The following is a 20,116-nucleotide window of genomic DNA, read 5'->3' as shown; positions in this document are numbered from 1 at the left end:
GGCTGAGGCTTTGTCAATCATAGCTGTTTACCACTGGTATCCTACAGCTTAACTCCACTAATGGACTTAAAACTGAGCACCACGTTCATTAGTACATCCCTTTAGTACTTGACCACTCCGGTAGTGAAGTTGAGCAGTCCAAGGTTACTCAGGGAGGTGGTGTGGAGGGTTAGAGACTCAGCCATCAACAAGTTAACTACCACAAACCAGTGATTGTTCTTCGGAAAAAATAAGTATTTTATTCGAAACACACACACAAATTAATATAGTACATAACATTTCATCTGTAATAAATCATTCTATCTAGTACTATTGTGTCTCAATGATTTGAGAGAGTCAGCCCATGGTGCTCCTGGGGACAGCATCTTAGGGTATTTGTTTACAACAGTCCTTAACCGGTCACCTGGAGAGACAGAGAGTCTTTGGGGAGAATACTGCCCTGAGTGGGGCCAGCAGGTTTAAAGATTTTTTCCCAATCAGTAGCAGTGACGTTGCTCTTTATTACTTAATCTGTGTCAAAAAGTACCTCCAGTGCACGTGCGTGATCGTTGTGTTTAGTGAAATAGTGGTCAAAAAGCTTGCTATGGTGTACGTGAGGCAGGATATATTTGAGGCAGGACAGCATGCGCTTCAGGGTCTTGCAGTGAAACTTTCTCCACCCCAGCAGAAGCCAACATGCGCTGAATCCACTCTTAGAGGGATAGGTACTGGATAAAGTACAAGGGTTGTGAACAGACACAGCCTAGAAATTCCTGAAATGGATAATGAATATTTTGCACAACCAAAGAAGACCGTGTGAAAGGTTCAGAATTCCTTTCATCTGCTTTTGGAGGATTTTGTTGACATAATGTAACTTACTTCTATTGCCTTCCAACTGATCACCGCAAAGTGGCTTCTCTTTAAGCAGCAGAATTTATTAATGAAATTTTGAGGTTTTGTTTTTGAATCTGCACTGAAGGATACCAGTAGTTTTCACTAACTTCTGCTTTGCTGCAGTAAGCAAACTAATACTAAAATCATGCACTTAAAAAGGGAGTCAACAAATATAGTTACTAGTACCCAAACTGAACACAGTACTTTAAAGGGAGTTGATGTTCAATTAATAGTTTTAAACCTTGAGATGCAGGTAGGACCGTCTACGGTTGCACGTCTAATAACATATGTCAAACCAGGCTATGAATTGGAGAAACTGCTTTGAGCCATTAACATGGGCACCAAAAATCCCCAGAATTGCAGGGAAACATCAGCTTAGAACACAGGAAGCAATCAGTGGGCAACGCTATGAAAGGAAGCTTGATTTCTGTTTCTGGTACTACTCCTGCACCACTTCCTACAGCAAAATCTTGATGTTGAACAGAGACTACAGGAGGGGTGAGACCTCGGTCCTATAGTATTTCACATCATGTGCAGAAGCCAATTCTTGATTGGAAAGATGAGACTACGAACCTGTTTCTAGCATCTTCAAAACATTGCATAACTGGAAATTGGCCCTTACTGATGTGCTACAATGGTGTAGAACTAAGGACCCAAATGCTAACAAGGAAAATGAATCCCCAAGCTACTACTGGAGGAGTAATATTTAGCCACAGAGTGAGGCGCAGGGGGCCCTTTTACTGTAACTAGATCTGATCCACTTTTGTAAGCTATGCCATGTTTATAATCTTACAATATGGTGTAAAGCTAACTCTTAATGAGAACACCTGGATTTGAGAAGCACCAATATTTGAGTCTCTTGTAGCTCTACAGATTACCCTATATTACATTAATTAGTGGTGGGTAACCTGGGCATGGGAAGCTGTGAGATCATAACTTCCTAATAATGCTGCAATATGTCCTAAACAGTGTTCTCATACTAGCTGTACTGTGGAGTTTTGATCTACAGCTCATGTGCCATAATCTACAGCCAAGTGTTGTTAGGAACAGAGACACTAGAGTGATTATGAGATCCATGTCTACAGAACTCATATGCTACGGCATATAGTGGGCTCCTACATAGATCCCTTTTCCTAGTACTTCTGCACAATGTCACTCACATCAATGAGTCTAAAGTGCATGTGCAATCCCAGGTGTCTGATTCTACCACACCCTGTCACACAACAGTGGTGGCCATCACTGAGGCTAGACGAGTCGTACAATTCCCTTCTCCTCCCATTGCCCCACCCGCACAACAAGCTCTGCTATAAATTCTTGGTGACAATAAGAGAGATTGTAGAGGTGACAAGCTTCTTCCCAGGCTGCGTCAGTGCCTTCAGCAGCATGCACGTGGAGGATGACTTACACAATGATCCAGTTAAGGTTACAAGAGAACTGTGGGAGTAGTGTGCGCAAATTAAATGTTTTACTCAGTCATTCACTGATCACCATACACTGCTGCGATCCTTTTCTTACAGATTTACACATATGAGCTAAGGATTGGAAAAGCTACGCTCGCAGATGCCGGTGGATACAGATGTGAAGTCACATCAAAGGACAAGTGCGACAGCTGCTCCTTCAATATCGAAGTAGAAGGTAAGCCCTGAGAAGAGTGAAATAGAGCAGAGGGCCCCAGAGCAACTGCAGCTCAGGAGCCTAATGTTGACTACTGCCTTGTGAGACAGTAGAACCAGCGCGAAGCAGATGTGGACACTGTAAAACCAGACATTTCTGAAAAAACATACATTGAAAGAGCTTAGGGTTGAGTAAAAACTGAAGGCTAACGTCTGGCAGTTCCAATCAACACTGGCACCAAAGCATCCATGGTCATCTTTGATGCACAAACACATGATTTTGAGATGTGTTACGGTGGAGTTGGTGATAATTAATTGCAATGACTAATGTTTATACTTGTTACCATGAGAATTCATCAACATTCTACAAAGCAAAGTTAAGGAAACACCTTTGAAATTCAGTAAACAATTTAACAATATTTTAAGGTTATCAAATGTAGAAAATTAGCCAGTTCAAATACTGGTAAACCCGTAACGTCCTTAGGGACCCTGATTGATGTGTTGTGATAATTGCGCACTCGATTTAGGGCTGGATTTAGAGTTTGGCAGATGGATTACTCTATAACAAACCTGACTGATTCCTGCCCGACATTGTACAAGTGCGTTGTATCTAATAAGGCAGACTGATTATCCGTCATGTTTCTGACAGAGTAACCGTCCCTCAAACTCTAAATCGGCCCATAATCAGTACAGTCATTTTCTGACATCACTTAAAGACTGGTACAATGTGTCTGTCACATTCTGACGTCCATACAGAAAACACGGGGCGGGGGGGACTTTTTTGTTTTTGTATGAATGGGACAGCTAACTGCCCTAGGCGAATTCATCTTCTGCATGTGCAGAAGATGACACGTGAAAACGGTCTGCCTTCAGGAGAATATTCGTGTTGGTCTAGTTAAGTTTCCTCACTGCACCCCTTTGTTCCCCATCGAAGGCCATAGTTCGACTTCGCTGTCGTTGATCACCTCCAAGCTGAGAATTTACCCACCACCAATCCGCGTAACTCTGAGGCAGAATGATCCGATAATTCCCACCGCTGATAACACCTCTTTTTTTCTGCTCCTCTTCACAGCACCAGCAGCAGACACCGGCAACATTCTCCAAGCTTTCAAACGAACGTAAGTGAAGATCTTCATACACTGACACCACTCTAGCCATTGGCGCGTCTTTGGAATCTGCATCTAGTGATGCTGGTGGTTAAAGATGCAGTTACTTTTAGCTTTTATATCTGGATTCATGGGGTCTTCAGCCGATATATAGGATTGGTACGAGAAAGAGAGATGCTGAGCAGGGGCCAGATTTTACTCTGTACTTAGATGGTCGGTGATTTCTACTCTTGTTGGAAGGGTCTCTTTCAGGCGTCCCATTTTTTCATCCCACCCATTACTCAGACTTCGATTGATTTGGGATGGCAAGTTTACTTTTCCTGCCTAAGCCTCGCAGGACAGCAGTGGAATACAGTAGTTGCACTACAGTATCTTCCACAGGGAACATCCGTTACAACGCAGTTGTTACCACGTAGTGCCTTTACCACGCAGCCTTTACAATGCAAATCTTTACCATGCATGTGCCTTTTCCACGCACAGTAAGAAAAGTTAAGGTAAGTATATGTGTGTGTATATATATAGATATATGTTTATGTATATATATATATATATATATATATATATATATATATATATATATTGGAGGGATGGTTATAGTTAGGACCATTTTTCCACAGAAAAAGCATTTCTTGACTTGAATATATCTTTGCACTGTTTGCCAAATCTTCACAAAATGTTCCCCCAAAAAGTGTGCCGGTGATTCTGGTTATGCATGGGAAGTTTTGGGGTGATCCGTCAAGCGGGGGCTGAGAAAAAAGGGTGGTAAAAAAATGTGGGTTTCCCATGTTAATTCCCAAAGGATTTTTGAACATGACTTTAGCCCAAACCGCTGGATGGAATTACACCAAATTTGGCAGAAAGCCAGATTTTGTTCCACATATTATGCTTTTGGTTATTTGGTGTAAATCCATTCAGTAGTTTTTCAGATATTTAAGAGAAAATAAATTTGTATATCTAGGGCCGCGGATTCATTGAAACGTTTTCATGGCGATCGCAGCGCATACGCAAATGCATGCACCACTAGGAATGCTATGATTGGCCGGCCGCCACCTGACCAGAAAGTTGTGGCCATTTTATGTTACAGGACAAGGTCCCCGGGGCTGAACATAATTGATAAGTGGCATAAGGGGTCAGGGTGGAGGTACCCTGACCCCCAGGGGTATGATATAGGTATCTTTGAGGATCAAATTTATGACCTTATAAACATTTTTTTCACGCTGAACATTATTCACGAATACACTGCGATGCTCAGCATGGCCCGCGTGTAACTTCGCAATCAATTCACGAATAGCGGCGACAAATGAAAAAAAACAGACACAGACTTAATCATACACTAATTCATTCATTCATAGTAGCACTCAGACACTCATGCAGCTAATGACAGAGCTACTCATACACCCCCTAAGAGCCCCACACAGGCATTCATGCATCCACTCACACACCCCCTCAGGCCCTTACGCACCCACTCACAGATCCACTCAAACAATAAAGCACCCACTCAGACTAACGCACCCACTAACAGACCCAATCTGACACTGATGCACCCACTCACACACCCACTCAGACACTGATGCACCCACTCATAGACCCACTCAGACCGCCATACATCCACTCACAAAACCACTCAGACACACTCATACCCAGAGACACCCTCTCACACCTATTCTCACTTCCAGAAAGACGGACCATTCAGCCAGGGCGGGGTTTGGGTGGTTATTGTGGGTTGGCTGTAGGGCCTAGCTGTGCATGGCTGATGGCCACCTGCGGCGCAGGTTTGGGTGCCTATAGGGAGTTAGCTGCTGCGCCCTAAGGTGACTATAACTCACGCCCTTGCCATGCACTGCTAATTACCCCAGATATTACAGCAATCATGAAAAATTTGAATACATCATTAAAAATATCAGTGAAGAATTAGCAGTCAGATTAATGAAGAAAAAACTGTGCATGGCGAGAGCACGAGTTATAGTTACCTTAGGGAGCGAGTTATAGTTACTTGAAATAACTAATTATAACTGCTGAATTTCTACGGTTTTGTACGAGTAAATTCAGATCCTACCCATATGTCCCTGTAACCTTTGTCTTTTTAAGTGAATTTCTATGGTTTTTTAAATTCTATTTCCTAACTATAATGTATATATTACCTAATGGTGGACCTGGTTTCCATTGAAAAAGCATTTTTTGACTTGCCTATATCTTTGGTGCCATTTGAAGAAATGTCACAAAATCATACAAAATAAATGTTCCAGAGAATCTTGTTGTACATGGGAAGTTTCGGGATGTTCCGTCAAGCAGGGGCCAAGAAAAATGGGGGGGGGGGGAGGATAAGACCCTCTGATTTTTATAATTTCTAATGGACATGCTTTAGGTATTACATGTTTGATTACATCAAGATGAAGTCAAACGTGCCACACTTTTGTAACAAATATAGAATGTTAGCAATCTAGTTGTTCATTAGAATACTGTGGGGCAGTAGAGGTCAGGGGCTCATACCTGGATAATTGTGGGCAGGGAGGAGGGTGTAGAGGCAACAAGCTTACCACGCTGGGCAGGCAGGAGGGACAGTGGCAGCACAACAGGGCATGGGGGGCAGGGGAAAGGGGGCAGGGGCAACGAACCAGCCATGCAGGACAGGCAAGAAAGGCTGTGGCAGTATAACAGACCATTGAGGGTAGAAGGAAGATGCAGTCACATTATAATCATACATGCCAACAGACCCGATTCAGGCACAAGACTCCCACTATATTTAAGCCTGAAAGGGCTTTATTTTATCTGCATTCAGCTTAAAATCTCTTTTCTAATGTACGTCAACGGAAAAAAACAATTTCCCAGGTATTTTTGTTTAAAAATCTCCCTCTTACCAAGTTCAAAATGTTGGCAAGTATAGTACGTTGGATCATGGAAGGAAGGAGGAATGGGGCAGGGACATGGACTCGGATAACAGAGGGCAGGAGGGAGATGGGCAGGGGCACCTAACTGACCTTACATGGCAGGCATCAGGGGTTGCAGCAGCAGCACAATACACCACACAGGGCAAGCGGGCCAGCAGTGCAGCACACTGGACCATGGAAAGCAATAGGGAGGGGATAGGGCCATGCATATAGACAAGAGAGAGCAGAGGGGAAAGATGCAAAGGAAGCAAGCTAGCCATACCGGACAGACAGGAGGAACAGTTGCAGCATAACGGACTATGAAGGGCAGGAGCAGGACAATGGACTAGACAAGGCAGGAGGGAGGGGATAAGGGCCTGCGCATGGAAAACGGAGGGAAGGGGGCAGGGCAGGGCGGCAGGCTGACCATGGGGCGCAGGTGGGATGGGCACTGGAAGCACAACACACCATGGAGGGCAACAGTGAGACTATAATGGCATGCATACAGACAATGGAGGAAAGATGGGAAGGGGTCGGGGCACCAGCTGACCACAAAGGGCACGTGAGAGGGGCTGTGGCAGCACAGAAGACCATGCATGGCAAGTGGGAGGGTTAGTGGCAGCACAACAGCAATGGTGGACAAGAAGGAAGGGGCAGGGGCATGTGCAAAGGACCATGGAGGACAGAAAGCAGGGGTAGGGACTAAGCACAGACAAGAGAGGGCAGGGGAAGGGGCTTCACAATAGACCACGCAGGGCAGGTAGGAGGAGCAGGTACAGCACAACAGAGCATGGAGGGCAGAAGGGAGTGGCAGTAATATGGACCATGGAGGACAGGAGGGAGGGGATAGGGGCATGAAACTCAGACAGGGAGGGTGGAGGTGGCAGAGAGAGACGGCAGCCATATGACCATGCTAGGCAGGTGGGAGGGGCAGTGGCAGCTCAAGAGAACACGCATAATAGATAGGAGGGACAGTGAGAGGTCCATGGAACATGGTGGGCAAAAAGGATGGAGCCGGGGGATGAACACAGAGTTCAGAAGGCAGGGGGAAGGAGGGCAACAGAGGGTAGGGAGGAAGGGGATGGGGCAGCAAACTAACTGTTCAGGGCAGGCGAAAAGGGCAGTGGCAGAACAACGGCCACACACGAGTGTAATGCAGGAGCAAGGGCATGGACTTGGAAAATGGATGGCAAGGAGGGGGGGCAGGAGCTGCAATCTTGGGAGAAGGGCAGCAGGGACCTTGTAGTTAGGAAACAGAATAAAAAAACTTTAGAAATTGACTAAAAACACAAAGGTTATGGGGATGTTATACCTAGGTTCAGATTTTACATGCACAAAACCATAGAAATTCAGCTATTATATTTAGAGTTATTTCAAGGAACTATAACTTGCGTCTTAAGGTAACTATAATTCGCGTCTTTGCAATGGACTGCTAATTACCCCAGATATTACATCACTCATGACATCTTCTATGACATCATTGATAATATTACTGTAACATCTGCAGTAAAATTATTGATGAGAAAACTGTGCATGCATACTTACCTGCATGGTGAAGGCATGCATGGTAAAGGCATATGTGTGGTAAAGTCATGCCTTGTTAAAAAATGAATGGTATATGCATGTGTTGTAATGTCATACAATCCATTCCGCTGATGTGCCTCTGGAGTAGGTTCTCCTGGATTCCACATGCTTTTCCCCACAATGTTTTCCTCACCCATAGTTGGCAAGTAAAGGTTTTTGTGGTCGTGCCCAAATATCCCAAGCATCCTGAATGTGAAGGGCAGGAACTGGGGCATTATGAAAGGCTGATGAAAGCATACTAATTACATAATCCTTGCCCCTTCCCTACAGCCAAAGTATTGGCCCTAAACAAATGTCTGAACAATCTGTTGCTGAGGAAAGTGTTGAGGTAATATGAGAGCAAAATCGTACAGTGCAGAGTGTGCTCTAACATAACAACTACCTCTCTGTTATAACATACAAAAACAACTGTGAGACACCAACATCATTAACCCGGTTATTTAACACAAGATTTGAGTGTATTTAATATTGTATTAATTCTACACTATTTAAACATTTTAGTAATGAAGACTTGGACAGAATTAATTAGATGTTTAGATATTCAACATAAGATGCACCAAGTGACCATAAGATCATAAAGAATTTATAGCACATAGAAAAATGTGAACAAAATAAGTCTGTTTAGCCCAGTAGTACAAAGTAGCATAATTAGCAACAAATGCTGATATTCTCACAAGAATCACCAACACATTTCGCAACACTAGGTTGCTTTTTCAACACTGAAAACAACAGAAGGAAAAAAACAAAATTAGGTTTGTGAATAGTAGGATCCAATTAGCTACACATCAAAATAGTTAGTCTTATATTGCCTCGAAAAATAGATGCATATCTCAACATGATAATTCAGCTTGGTAATATATGATAAGCATTTGTAAATCAAAACACTGCCCACTGCAGTACATATATTTATATATTTATATATTTATTCATATTATTAATTACATTTATATATCAGGCTTTTCAAATTAAATTTATAATTGAAATCAAAATCAAAATTAAAATTATTAGGTATAAGTGGGCAATATGTGGACATTAAGAGTAAAAGGAAAAAGGAAAAAGGAAAATTGAGAAAGAGAAGAGAAAAAAATAGCATACATGGGATTTGTTTTTTATTCAAGAATTGTAGACTGTGATTACAATTAATTAATTTTTTAGTGTTCACAGGTGACCAGACTATATTTGTGATAATGTATTATAATATGAGAGAAATATATAATGTCACATTCTTAGTTCATAGTTTATTTCAAAACATGCACAGGATTAGGAGTTTCTCATTTTTAAGTTGAAATTGTGACGTTACAAAATGGCCGCTCCATTTGCACTTCTCTTGAGCTATGCAATGAACATCAAAGAAGGACTATATGGTTTTAATAGTTGAGTGTAAAATGTCTGCCAATGTCCTGTTGAAGGCTTCGGCCGAAACGCGTAGACATTTGGTTGGGACAGCGTGTGTGTCTTTTGAATGGTGAGCACATTGTCGACCGTTTTTTTGTGCTTTTTGTACCAACTTTTGCTGGTGTGATTTACCTGCAATCTAATCTTTTTTCAATAAACAGCAGCCGATCAATCTATCGAGAATAAGTGGTTTTTTGAGTATTTTACCAGCTGGTATTGAATGATGTGCAGCCCTTGGTGTGCGATTTAAATACACCATTTTTCTGGATATATATATATATATATATATATATAAAATGCATTAAACAATTGTTTTTCAAAAATGTTTTATACAATTTATTTTTCAGTTGAGATTGAAAATGAACGTCTGGTTAGTCTTTTATTCTAGAGGACAGCCTGTTCCCTCCGAGAAATCGGCAAGGCAATAGCAGGATGAGTAACATCTGGCTGATGGCTCTCAAGCACAATCCAGCGTAATTTGATAGCTTGTAAGCCTCAGTTTTTCCTATAGCTCAGAATACCCTTGGTATCTACATCTAAAAGGCAGGCCAAGAATGCATGCAGATATCACCCACAGCTTGTACAGAGTACTCTAAAGCAGTGGTTCCCAAAATGTTAACTTCTGTGGGTCCCCCCCACCTGTTTCTCAATACTGGAACCTGGGGATCCCCACTGAATCATTATTGGAATCTAGGGACCAACCCACTGAGTCATTACTGAAAGCTCGAGACCTAATCTGTTAGTATAACTGAATTTTCTAAGCAGTCACGGACCCCCTGAGGACCCCGGACCACAGGGTGGTAACCACTGCTCTGAAGCAACATGCAAACTTCCACTTCCTCTCCAGACAGCCTGCTCTTTCAAGTATGCTATATGAAACCCACTGCTAGGTCTGCACATCTTTTTATGGTAGACGTTGGAACAAAAGCACAGACTAAGAAAAAAAGGTTTTCTAGTGATAGAAACCACCGTCTGAGACTAGGGAGCAGCTGGAGAAGAAAATAGAATCCAGATGGAGGAAAACAAGACAAAATGGAGGAAATTAAAGCCAGCTAGAGGTAGTCATGGGTAGGTGGCAAAAGTCTGCAATGTCATCCTAATGGCAGATTGTGTACTACACAAATATATGAGTAATAATAACACCAATATAGCATTACCAACTAAAATAATGATATAAATAAAAGAAAAATTATGATAGATAATGGGCAGATACAAAAGGGGGATGGTGGGGTACAAGGATGATGGACAAATATGGGAATGAGAAAGAGAGAAGGAAGGCAGTGGATAGATGGTGGAAACTGGAGGATAGATGGGGACAATGGGGAGAGCTAGTGGAGAGAGGGAGACAAATGAAGGAAGCAAGGCAGATGAAGAAGATGTGTACCACTGGAGGAAGGCAGAAGACAAATGGACAAAGCTGGGTAACAGATTAAGAAGCAGGGAAGAGGAAGTAGGTGGAGCTAGCTAAAATGAAAAGGAGGCAGAAGGAACAAAAGGGGAGAGATGAGGAGATGGGTAATATGAGGAAAGTGTGTCTAGTTGGAGAACTATAAGACTAATTAAAGAAGAGTGTTCAAAACAGGAATGTGGAGACAGCTGGAGGACAACACAGGAAGATGGAGGTAAATGGGTTTAAATATATATGGGGGGCTAGTGGGAGGAAAATGGAAGCAGACTGGGGAAGGCAGGTCTAGATGGAGGAAAATAAGAAGGCCTAGAGGAAGATGGAGGAAAGCAGATTGAGCTCGAGGACGATGGTGACACTTGGAGGAAAACAGGTCAGAATGGAGGAAAATAGCAGTGGAGACATGAGGCTAGAGAAAGGTGACGGATCACTGGAGTAATGCAGCTATATGATGGGAATAGCAGTATTAACAAAGAGTGCTCAATAAAAGAATTGGCAGGCAGCTGGAGGAAGTACGGACACAGCTGAAGGAAATCCCTATGAGTCTGAAAGAAAAGGTTATGTCTTTGAAGTGATGCCTTCGCAGAGAGATCTTCCTGTGTAATATAATTTTACTCCATGTTTTAGGGGGGGCGCAAAGGATGAAGATGCTGGAGAGTTGGATTTTAGTGCCTTACTCAAGAAAAGGTAAGAAGTAGTGTATTAATGTCCTTGCTTCACCCATAATCAGATTACTTGTGCATGGGGATGGTATTCTGCTCTTGGTAATCCATACCTTGGTACAACAGCTACTTAACATGGGAATACCATGGAAATGGTAGAAAATGTAAGCCACATAATTGTACAGACTTGATTACACTGAGTGCAGAGAGCAAGGGTAATTCTGACATATTCTTCAGCACTTATAATGTATGGGTACAGAGACCTAGCTAAGCAATATTAGGAAGATGGTCATGGACAGTCAAGTTGTGAGTCAGATGAAAGGTTATTTTGGTGAAAAGGGATATCCAATCAGCACTCTGCATAGCTTTAATATTAGCAGGGGCCGTTAATTGGAGCATGTCCATGTGGTAGGAGAAGATGTTTGTTGACTTTCATAACCATGTAGTGGACACATATTTTTCTTACTGGATTTTCTTCATGGAAATTAGTGAAATTATGCCTTTAACTATGAATGTTTGCAGTTGCCCAGAAGCCAGGAGGACACTAGTATGTTCAGGTACAACCAACCATTGTCTTTCGTTGATCACAGGCTTTTGTAGGTTGGAGGTCATTGGCTTTGCCACATGGAAAAGGTCAGTAGTTTATCATGGTTGGAGGACCTAGCTGCTTTCTCCAAATGGACATAGGCACCAGGTTTTCTGTCTAAAGCAGAACACACCTTCATCCAGGATGGGAAGCATTCCCTTTTTTAAGTGAGGGATGAGGCTACTGGTTTCTGTAGGAGACATGTGGTCTTTCAGGTGGTAAGATCTTACTGGTTTCTCCAAGTAAGAGGAGGCCAATGGTCTCTCCATGTGGAAATGGGTGGCTCCTTCCCCCAGGAAGGAAAAGTGACCGGTTTCCCCATGTGGAAAACAATTTCTGGGTTCTTTGTTTAGCAAGTGGCAATTATTTCTGGATGTGGTGCAAACTTTGTTTGCTCCCAGGTGAGAGGAAGATGAAGGTTTGATCCCGCTAGAACACACTGCTTGTTCATCTAATAAAGCAGCTAGGAGTTTCACCAGGTTGTTTGTTCCTTTCAGAGGTATGATGTCCCTCAATTCTCCAGGATGAAGGGGTCACTATTCAATACAAGGGGTGGAGTTTGTGGGTTTGTTTAATACACAAGCAGTCTATGTTTCATGTAAAATGGAGGAGATCCAGCACATTTCTACATCTGGTCGTACACATTTGCACAGACGTAAAGTTTGACATCATTCTTAGAATGTCACTTATTGACTGCCATACCATAAACTGCAGAAAAGGAACAGGTGTTTGTATGTAAAGTACCTTGTTTTAAATCATAAATGTGTGGAGGAGTTCCTCTGGCAAAGGCAGATTAAAAATCATTTGATTTTACAACCCTGACATAGTTTGTGTGATGCTGCTGAAGTAGAGATTCTCATGTCAAGAGTGCAGCAGTGACATGTTACTTGTTCTCCCTCCAGAGAAGAAAAGGAGAAAAAGAAAGAAGAGGAAGGAATGGAGGGAATTCCACCAGACGTCTGGGAGATGCTGAAGGGTGCCAAGCCCAGCGAGTATGAGAGAATTGCTTTCCAGTATGGAGTCACTGACCTCCGAGGCATGCTCAAGCGCCTCAAGAAGGCCAAAGTGGAGATCAAAAAGAGTGTCGGTAATGAGACGACTAATAGATAAGAGTATAGCACTAAATACACAAATAGCAAGCGATATAACGCTTAGCAGAGCAGAGAGCACGGGTAGGACACCGGTAGGCATACCATATTGCACAATGGAAACTTAGGTCCATGGGTGCTGAGTCATCCTTATCCAAAAGGGGCAGATGGGTCTCAAATAAAGGGCTATATTGCTTGGAACGCTTGAGTCACCAAACGTAGGAAGGACTCATCTGGTATGACACATATAGTAATGTATGCATCAGAATAATCAGACCACTATAGGTTCTGCCACTGATTGTATTTAGTAGGGTTCAACCAAAAGATCAGAAGAAACGCCTCTTGACCATATTAGGCAATAGAGCGTGAAACGTCAAAGCACAGGGATCATAGAACACTTCAGCATCAATTATTTTGCCAGATATCCTTAGTTCCCATAAATAAAGGTCTAAACTCCTATGAGGAGCTATAGGCAATTTTAATTTTCTATTCCTTCTGACACTACACCCACTATTGCACAGACCATTAACATAGACAGTAGAAAGAACCTAATTAAAGAGCCCCGTTAAGGGGCCTACTAGGCACCGACATCACCAGCCTAGCGTGGGGCAGAATCCTATGACAGGAGCATGTCACCTTGGTGAGTGAGGACTCTTGTCCCTGAAAGAATTTCCTCCTTGGTTTCCCGTAGGGCTGATCACACCGTAGATCATGCAGAATACATTTGAAGTATCGAACAAATAAGTTCATCTCTGGTCTCTCTGGTCGTCAAATTTCATTTCCCTGTGTAGCATCATTTTGAGCTCTGGCATAAAGAACAGCTGTATCTGTCTTGTTAGGTCATTTGTAAATAATATATACATAATGCATACAAAATAGAAAGGGGCTTTGTGGCAATACCTTTTCAGCCGCTGCTTGCTGAACGAACCATTCAACTTTTGTATCCGCCCTCAATACAGCACATGTGCAGTAGGCAGTGGGTGCACTCCCTCCAGCCATTGCTCGGGTGGCAGAGTCACTCACACTTTGGGTGAGTTCAAATGATAGTCATTTGGGAATTGAAGTGTCAGTCATCACAAATGCCTCCATGTTTTACTGTTTCCATTAAACGCTGTACATTGCAAAGTACTGGTCGGACACAGATCTCATCTTCTAGTGCCATACAGAGTGGAGCACAAGAGAGTGTATATAAACTTGACAGCTTTTATGCCTAAACATCTTAGCTTTTCCTGGAACTGCAGCGACATCGTTCTGAAAATCAAAATCCTCCCTGGCAAAAATGTTCAGACCAGCCCCACACTGCAAAAGGCTACGAGTAGAAAGGCGCTAATGGGGCTTGGTTGGGGCATTGCAGCCCATCCTGCTCTGAATTTAGGCCTGTAGCTTGCAGCCCACGGTGACAATGACAGAATGACCACCCCAGCTGTGCACTGCAGAGACATGCTCGCAGGGCACTGCAGGAACCTGCTTGCGTCATACAGGAGTGCAATGTTTTTCATCCTGACATTAAAACGTATCATAGGGCCGCACATTATGCACATTCACTGCTGCTCCATCCCAGTAACGATGTATTTTCTGTCAAAACACTTGCCCCTTTGATTGAGTGGCATTAGAGGAAGGTCCACTACATGCGGCGGTGTTTCTGGTACATAAAAAATGATGCTAGATGAATGTTATGTGAGTCACAGGATATTACCAGCTACATGCTAGTAGTATCTGAAAGGTACGTTGTTTCTGTACTCAAGTCTTCTTTCCTTAACTGACGTGCGCTGTTATTCCGATTCCAGCTTTAGTAAAGAAGCTTGAAGACTGTTACCAGGTGGACAAGGGCCAAAAAATCAAAATGTTCGTGGAGGTCAGCAACCCAGACCTGCAAATCAAGTGGTTTAAGAATGGGACAGAGATCCGTCCAAGTGCCAAGTAAGTGAGATCTGTGGGACTTGGTTTGGTTTTGTTAAGCATCTTTATTAAGCCTTTCCTAGGAAAGTACCAGAGGCCTGATGGCTTTTTCATAGCTATTTTCCTCTTCTGTTTAGTCTTCACTCTGAGAGACCTGTGAGAATTTAGCCATGTCACGTTACACTATTTCATTTATAGACAGCTGCAGACATTCCTAAAAATCTCTCTCTTGTGAGGCATACTGCCTGGTATGCCATGGAATATCTTTAGCTGTGCTGCTGCTGATGATGTTGATGAGGTAATATGGCTATCCGGACTTCCTTCTCCATTATTACCTTGGCACTTTTCTTCTCTTGCCTCATATTACCTGCAGTGTTATTTCCACTCTGCACCACAACAATGGCAGACCCTTCTCAAGCTTATTCAACCAAGGGACCAAATCAAGTCATGGAGTTAGTCAATGGCCTGGACACACAAAGGAAACTAAGAGGAGAATTGAGTCGGACCCTATATATTGCGCAAACATATTAAAACCTTATACAGTTCATAGTATAACAAGAACACTGTCCCTAGAATAAATATTATGAACCAACTCTAAAAGCTCACTTAGCAACGTAAAACAGGAAGTGATAATTACGTGGCAATGAGCAATAAGGAGAGAGTGGATTCCTGGAATCCACCATCAGCTCCAAAGTGATAAGGACATGCAACTCTTGCTCCAACATCTGGCCTTTGGCATATTGCTCCCTCTAGGCCAAGTTCAAATATTATCATATATGTCATACAGAGATATTCAAGAGTACAGGATTTGTTAGTTGCATGTGTTTTAACTGCTTGCAATCCCAGCTCCTGCCTGGGTTTGGTTGACCCGGATTGAAGGTACTAAGGGTTTATTCAGAGATTGGCAGATGGGATACTTTTGTCAAAATGAGGTGGGAATCCCGTCCTTTCAAAATATGTATCACAAGTGCCATAGGCTATACTGCAATTGTGGTATGGTGCAGGCCACCTGCCACGTTTTCTGATGGAGTATCCCATCCCCTAAACTATAAATAGGGCTCTAAGGCAGGTAGAGGACAGAAGAACATAGTGGATCGAAGAACTGATTCACCTCTCTTCAACTGTGCCCTTTCAGCTAAGGGTTGGACTACAGACTTGCTGTTTATGTACAAGCAGATTTACATGTTTTACTTATTCGACCAGTATTTTTCTATCTCTGAGTTTGAAGAATCCTGACCTCGGCCGTCGGCATTTCTCAAAATCAGGTGAACCTTACTGTCCCCTTGCCTTCTTCCCAGGTACATCTTTGAAAATGTGGGACTGAAGCGGATCTTGACCATCAACAAGACCAACCTATCTGATGACGCGGAGTACGAGTGCATTATTGGCGAGGACAAGTGCATCACGCAGCTCTTTGTCAAGGGTAAAGAATGGGATTTTCATCTATTACTCCACAGCTCCCTCAGGGACAGAGATATGCAGCCCCAATACCTGGACATGAGCATAGGATCGTGGCAGCCCGTACCACAGTCTAGCAGCCTCTGGCCATGCATGTATAGGAAGGAGAGAGGCATAGGTTCGGAGAAAATGTCACAATGGAAATTAAAGAGTTTGGTTTGGAAACCTCAAGGAGCATAACAAGTAATTCCCTCTTGCCCAGCTCGGATAGACTTGCAAAGGAACTGGTCTGACATACGACTCTCCCTAAGCTTTACTGCATTTACTGCTTTACTAACTGACTGCCTCGGCCCTACAAACACTTGCTGAGATACTATTCAGATACATGCTTGACTTTGCCCCGGCCTTACTGGCCTGGTGGCATTCTAATATGTGATAAGCTCTGACAATGTGACATAACTAGAGATGGGCGTGCCAACTTGTAGGGAGAGCGGAGCCATAGCCAAACCAGGGGTATGGTTTGTTCCTATGAACTAAAGCACTAGCCACACCATGACAACATTCTCCATGTAACTGATAAAGCAAACATCATGTAAATATACCATTATGACTCTTTCAGATTTGAAATAGGTTATTTCTTAAACACTTGTTTCACTAGTAAATTAGATTACATTACTGCATTTTATCTGTTAAACTTAATAGTTTTACATAACCATTCCCCCACACTCAAAGCCCTGACAAGACTCCCACGTGAACACATCATGTACCCGGTACATATAGTCAATGATGTTGTATATAGAGCAACATTATTGTCTATTCCACCAAACATGAGTGAAGTGAGTATTTTACAGCGCACATGCTCACGTGAATTCCTTGAAGGTAGTCTCAGATTGGACAACCACATTGAGACACAGTGAAATAAAGTGATTTGCATAGAATCACACAAATTTGACAATTAGAGAAGTTGGAATTTGTAACCAAGTTTCCTAGTTACACATTGTGCAATTTACCCACTGAATGACTCCTTATTTTTTCATTTTACCTGCAAATGAAATGAAATGACCTAAAGACTAAACCCTGTTCAATAAATTAAGGTATCACAGGTTAATTCAATCTGAAACAATATCTCAAAATGAAATAGCAAAAAGCCTTCCTTGAAAAAAGTATAAAGTTAGGTGTAAGAAAAAGAAGGGGACTACCACTCCATTCCCCTGACTTAAAAAACAGTAAACAAGCATTTGCAATGCAATAGATCTCGCATTTTCTTAAGTTGGAGCTATTGGCATTGTAAATTCATAACTGGACTTTTCTTGCCACATAAATTGGTCAACCCTGTCTCATAATTTCATCTTTTCCTGCCATATAATTCCAGTGGCCCAGAATTTAACTAAAGCACTTTCATTTACCTTCTTTCACTATCTTAAAAAGTATGCAATTATCATATAAACCTATATCAGAAATAAACTTTCGGCGTTATAGTGTAATGCTCAAAACAACATGACAAAAATATCATTTGGGATGGATTGGAGGGTGAAAGGAAAGAGGGAATCTTGAGTAAAGATGGAGAGGACAAGTGATGTAGTAACGGTGTCATAGGCCCTGAAGTAAGAAATGAAAATGGTTGACCTCAATTTAGGTAGGAAAATACAACAGTAATTAGAGGTGAGTGAGGTCCATAGGTCTCTGGGCCCCAGTGCCGGTGCACCTGTTACTCCATTGATAACTAGGCCTCAGGAGAGAAAGCAGATGGGACAGAGAAAAAAGAAGCGAAAGGAATACAAAGACAAAAGGAAGAATGAGAAGGGGTCGCAAAAAAAATGAAAAGGAAAAAATAATAAAATAAGTGTGAAAAGAAAGAGAAAAATTAACATTAGAGAAAAAAGAGAGAGCGTTAGAGAAACAAGCAGTAAAAGAACCAGGGCTTGTATGTACTGACACAGAATGTGAAAACCACTTTGACACTTCGGGCCCCGACAAGTAACTTGTGGCTTCCACATACAGACAAGAAAAAGAGGGATTTAAAGTAAAACGTGACTTGACAGATAAAGATAAGAAAAACATCAGAGAAATGAAGGAAGAAAGATCTAAAAAAACATAAATGAAAGGACGCTTACTGAGTCAAAGGAAAGAGCAAATAAAAGACAAAGAAAGAATGAAGGAAAGAGAAAAAATAGTGAAAGAATGAACGCCTGATGAAGAAAAAAGAGAGGAAAGAAACAAGGAAAGAAATAACCAAGTATTTGCGAGTTTGAAGGAGGAGGTAGCAAGAGGAAGAGTGAAATAAAAAAAGGGAGAGAGTAGAAATAAACATTTGAAAGAAAGAGCGAAACTGTTAATGTGTGGATTTTGAGACCTGGAAAGAGAAAAGTGGGGGAGAAAGAAAACACTGAGAGTAAATAGAGTAAAGGAAAGAACGGAGTGAGATAGGTGAAACAGACCCTCCCAAATGAAGATGGCAGCTAAGAATAGATGTAATTGTCTCCCCCACGTCCGCAAGCAGAAGTCAGAGTGTGGAACAACAGGGGGCACTGCAGAACAGCAGGGAGTGCATCAGCAGAGTTGTATGTGAACCCCAATACAGCAATATTGGGGCACTTCAGATCAGGACTGGGGGTATGAACAGAGCTGTTTCCTGGCCCAGTGCTAGAATAACAGAAAAACAGCAAGTGAGGAATGAGAAATGGATCGCTGTGTAATTCCTGCTATTGGTATAATGGGGTGCTGCAGGCTGGGGTTGGGGGTGCACTGACAGAGTTGTATGTGGGCTGCAGAACTGGAATAGTAACGGGCACACAAGGTCAGAAGTGAGGTATGTTAATGGAGCTATGTGTGGAACCTAGTATTTGTGTGCCAGTGTTGCCGAGTGTTAGCATGGAGGTGCCCTGGAGAAGCTGCGAGTGGGGCCCAGTATGTGAGTGGCATTGTCTCTGAACCACAGAGCGAGGAGTCCTGAAGGGCGTGTGTGTGAGCCTCGGTACTGAGAAGAAATGTACACTAAATGTTAGAACTGATGGATCCTGGTGGAGCTGTAGTGGTTCCCATCAACAGTGGTGTTGGATGTTAGACTTGAGGTGCACTGGCTAAGCTGTGTTTTGCTCTTTTGGGTCCAGTATTGGCTTGGCAGTGGGACTGAATATTAGAATTGAGCTGCTGTAGTGAAACTGTATGTGAGCGGGGTCCCAGTATAGGAAAGGAAGTGACCTGGCTGGGGTAGAACTGAGGTGCACTGATGGAGCTGCACCTGAGGTCCCAATAATGGAACATCAGAGTGTACTGACTGTAAGAACTGAGGTGATCTGGCAGACAGCCTGTGTGGGATTCTGGCACTTGAACAGCTGAGGGGCTTAGAGTGTGTGAACTGAGGTGCACTGATGGAGCTGTGCCCAAGGTTCCAGTAATGGAACAGCAATGTGTACTGACTGCAAAAACTTAGGTGCTGTGACAGACAGCATGTGTGGGGTTTTAGCACGTCTGAGGGGCTTGGAGTGTGTGAATTGAAGTGCACTGATGGGGCTGCGCCCAAGGTCCCAGTACTAGAGAGCAGAGTGTACTCACTGTAAGAACTGAGGTGCTCTGGCAGACAGCCTGTGTGGGGTTCTGGCACTTGAATCGCTGAGGGGCTTGGAGTGTGTGAACTGAG

General features: G+C 42.7%; 1 protein-coding gene across 3 annotated transcripts in view; it reads left to right on the top strand.

The window, feature by feature from the left end:
* MYBPC2 (myosin binding protein C2) overlaps positions 1–20,116 on the top strand; it is a 151,832-nt gene that overhangs the window by 62,426 nt on the left and 69,290 nt on the right. For all 3 annotated transcript variants that reach the window (XM_069200807.1, XM_069200806.1, XM_069200805.1), the window contains 6 exons: positions 2,391–2,508; positions 3,559–3,604; positions 11,471–11,530; positions 12,994–13,178; positions 14,967–15,099; positions 16,377–16,501. In XM_069200807.1, the coding sequence (XP_069056908.1) occupies positions 2,391–2,508; positions 3,559–3,604; positions 11,471–11,530; positions 12,994–13,178; positions 14,967–15,099; positions 16,377–16,501 (667 nt within the window). The remainder of the gene's footprint in view (positions 1–2,390; positions 2,509–3,558; positions 3,605–11,470; positions 11,531–12,993; positions 13,179–14,966; positions 15,100–16,376; positions 16,502–20,116) is intronic.

This window comes from Pleurodeles waltl, chromosome 7 (assembly GCF_031143425.1).
Source record: "Pleurodeles waltl isolate 20211129_DDA chromosome 7, aPleWal1.hap1.20221129, whole genome shotgun sequence".
NCBI lineage: Eukaryota > Metazoa > Chordata > Amphibia > Caudata > Salamandridae > Pleurodeles > Pleurodeles waltl.
The sequence above is the reverse complement of the archived record's forward strand: the minus strand, read 5'-3'. Positions and strand labels throughout refer to the sequence as shown.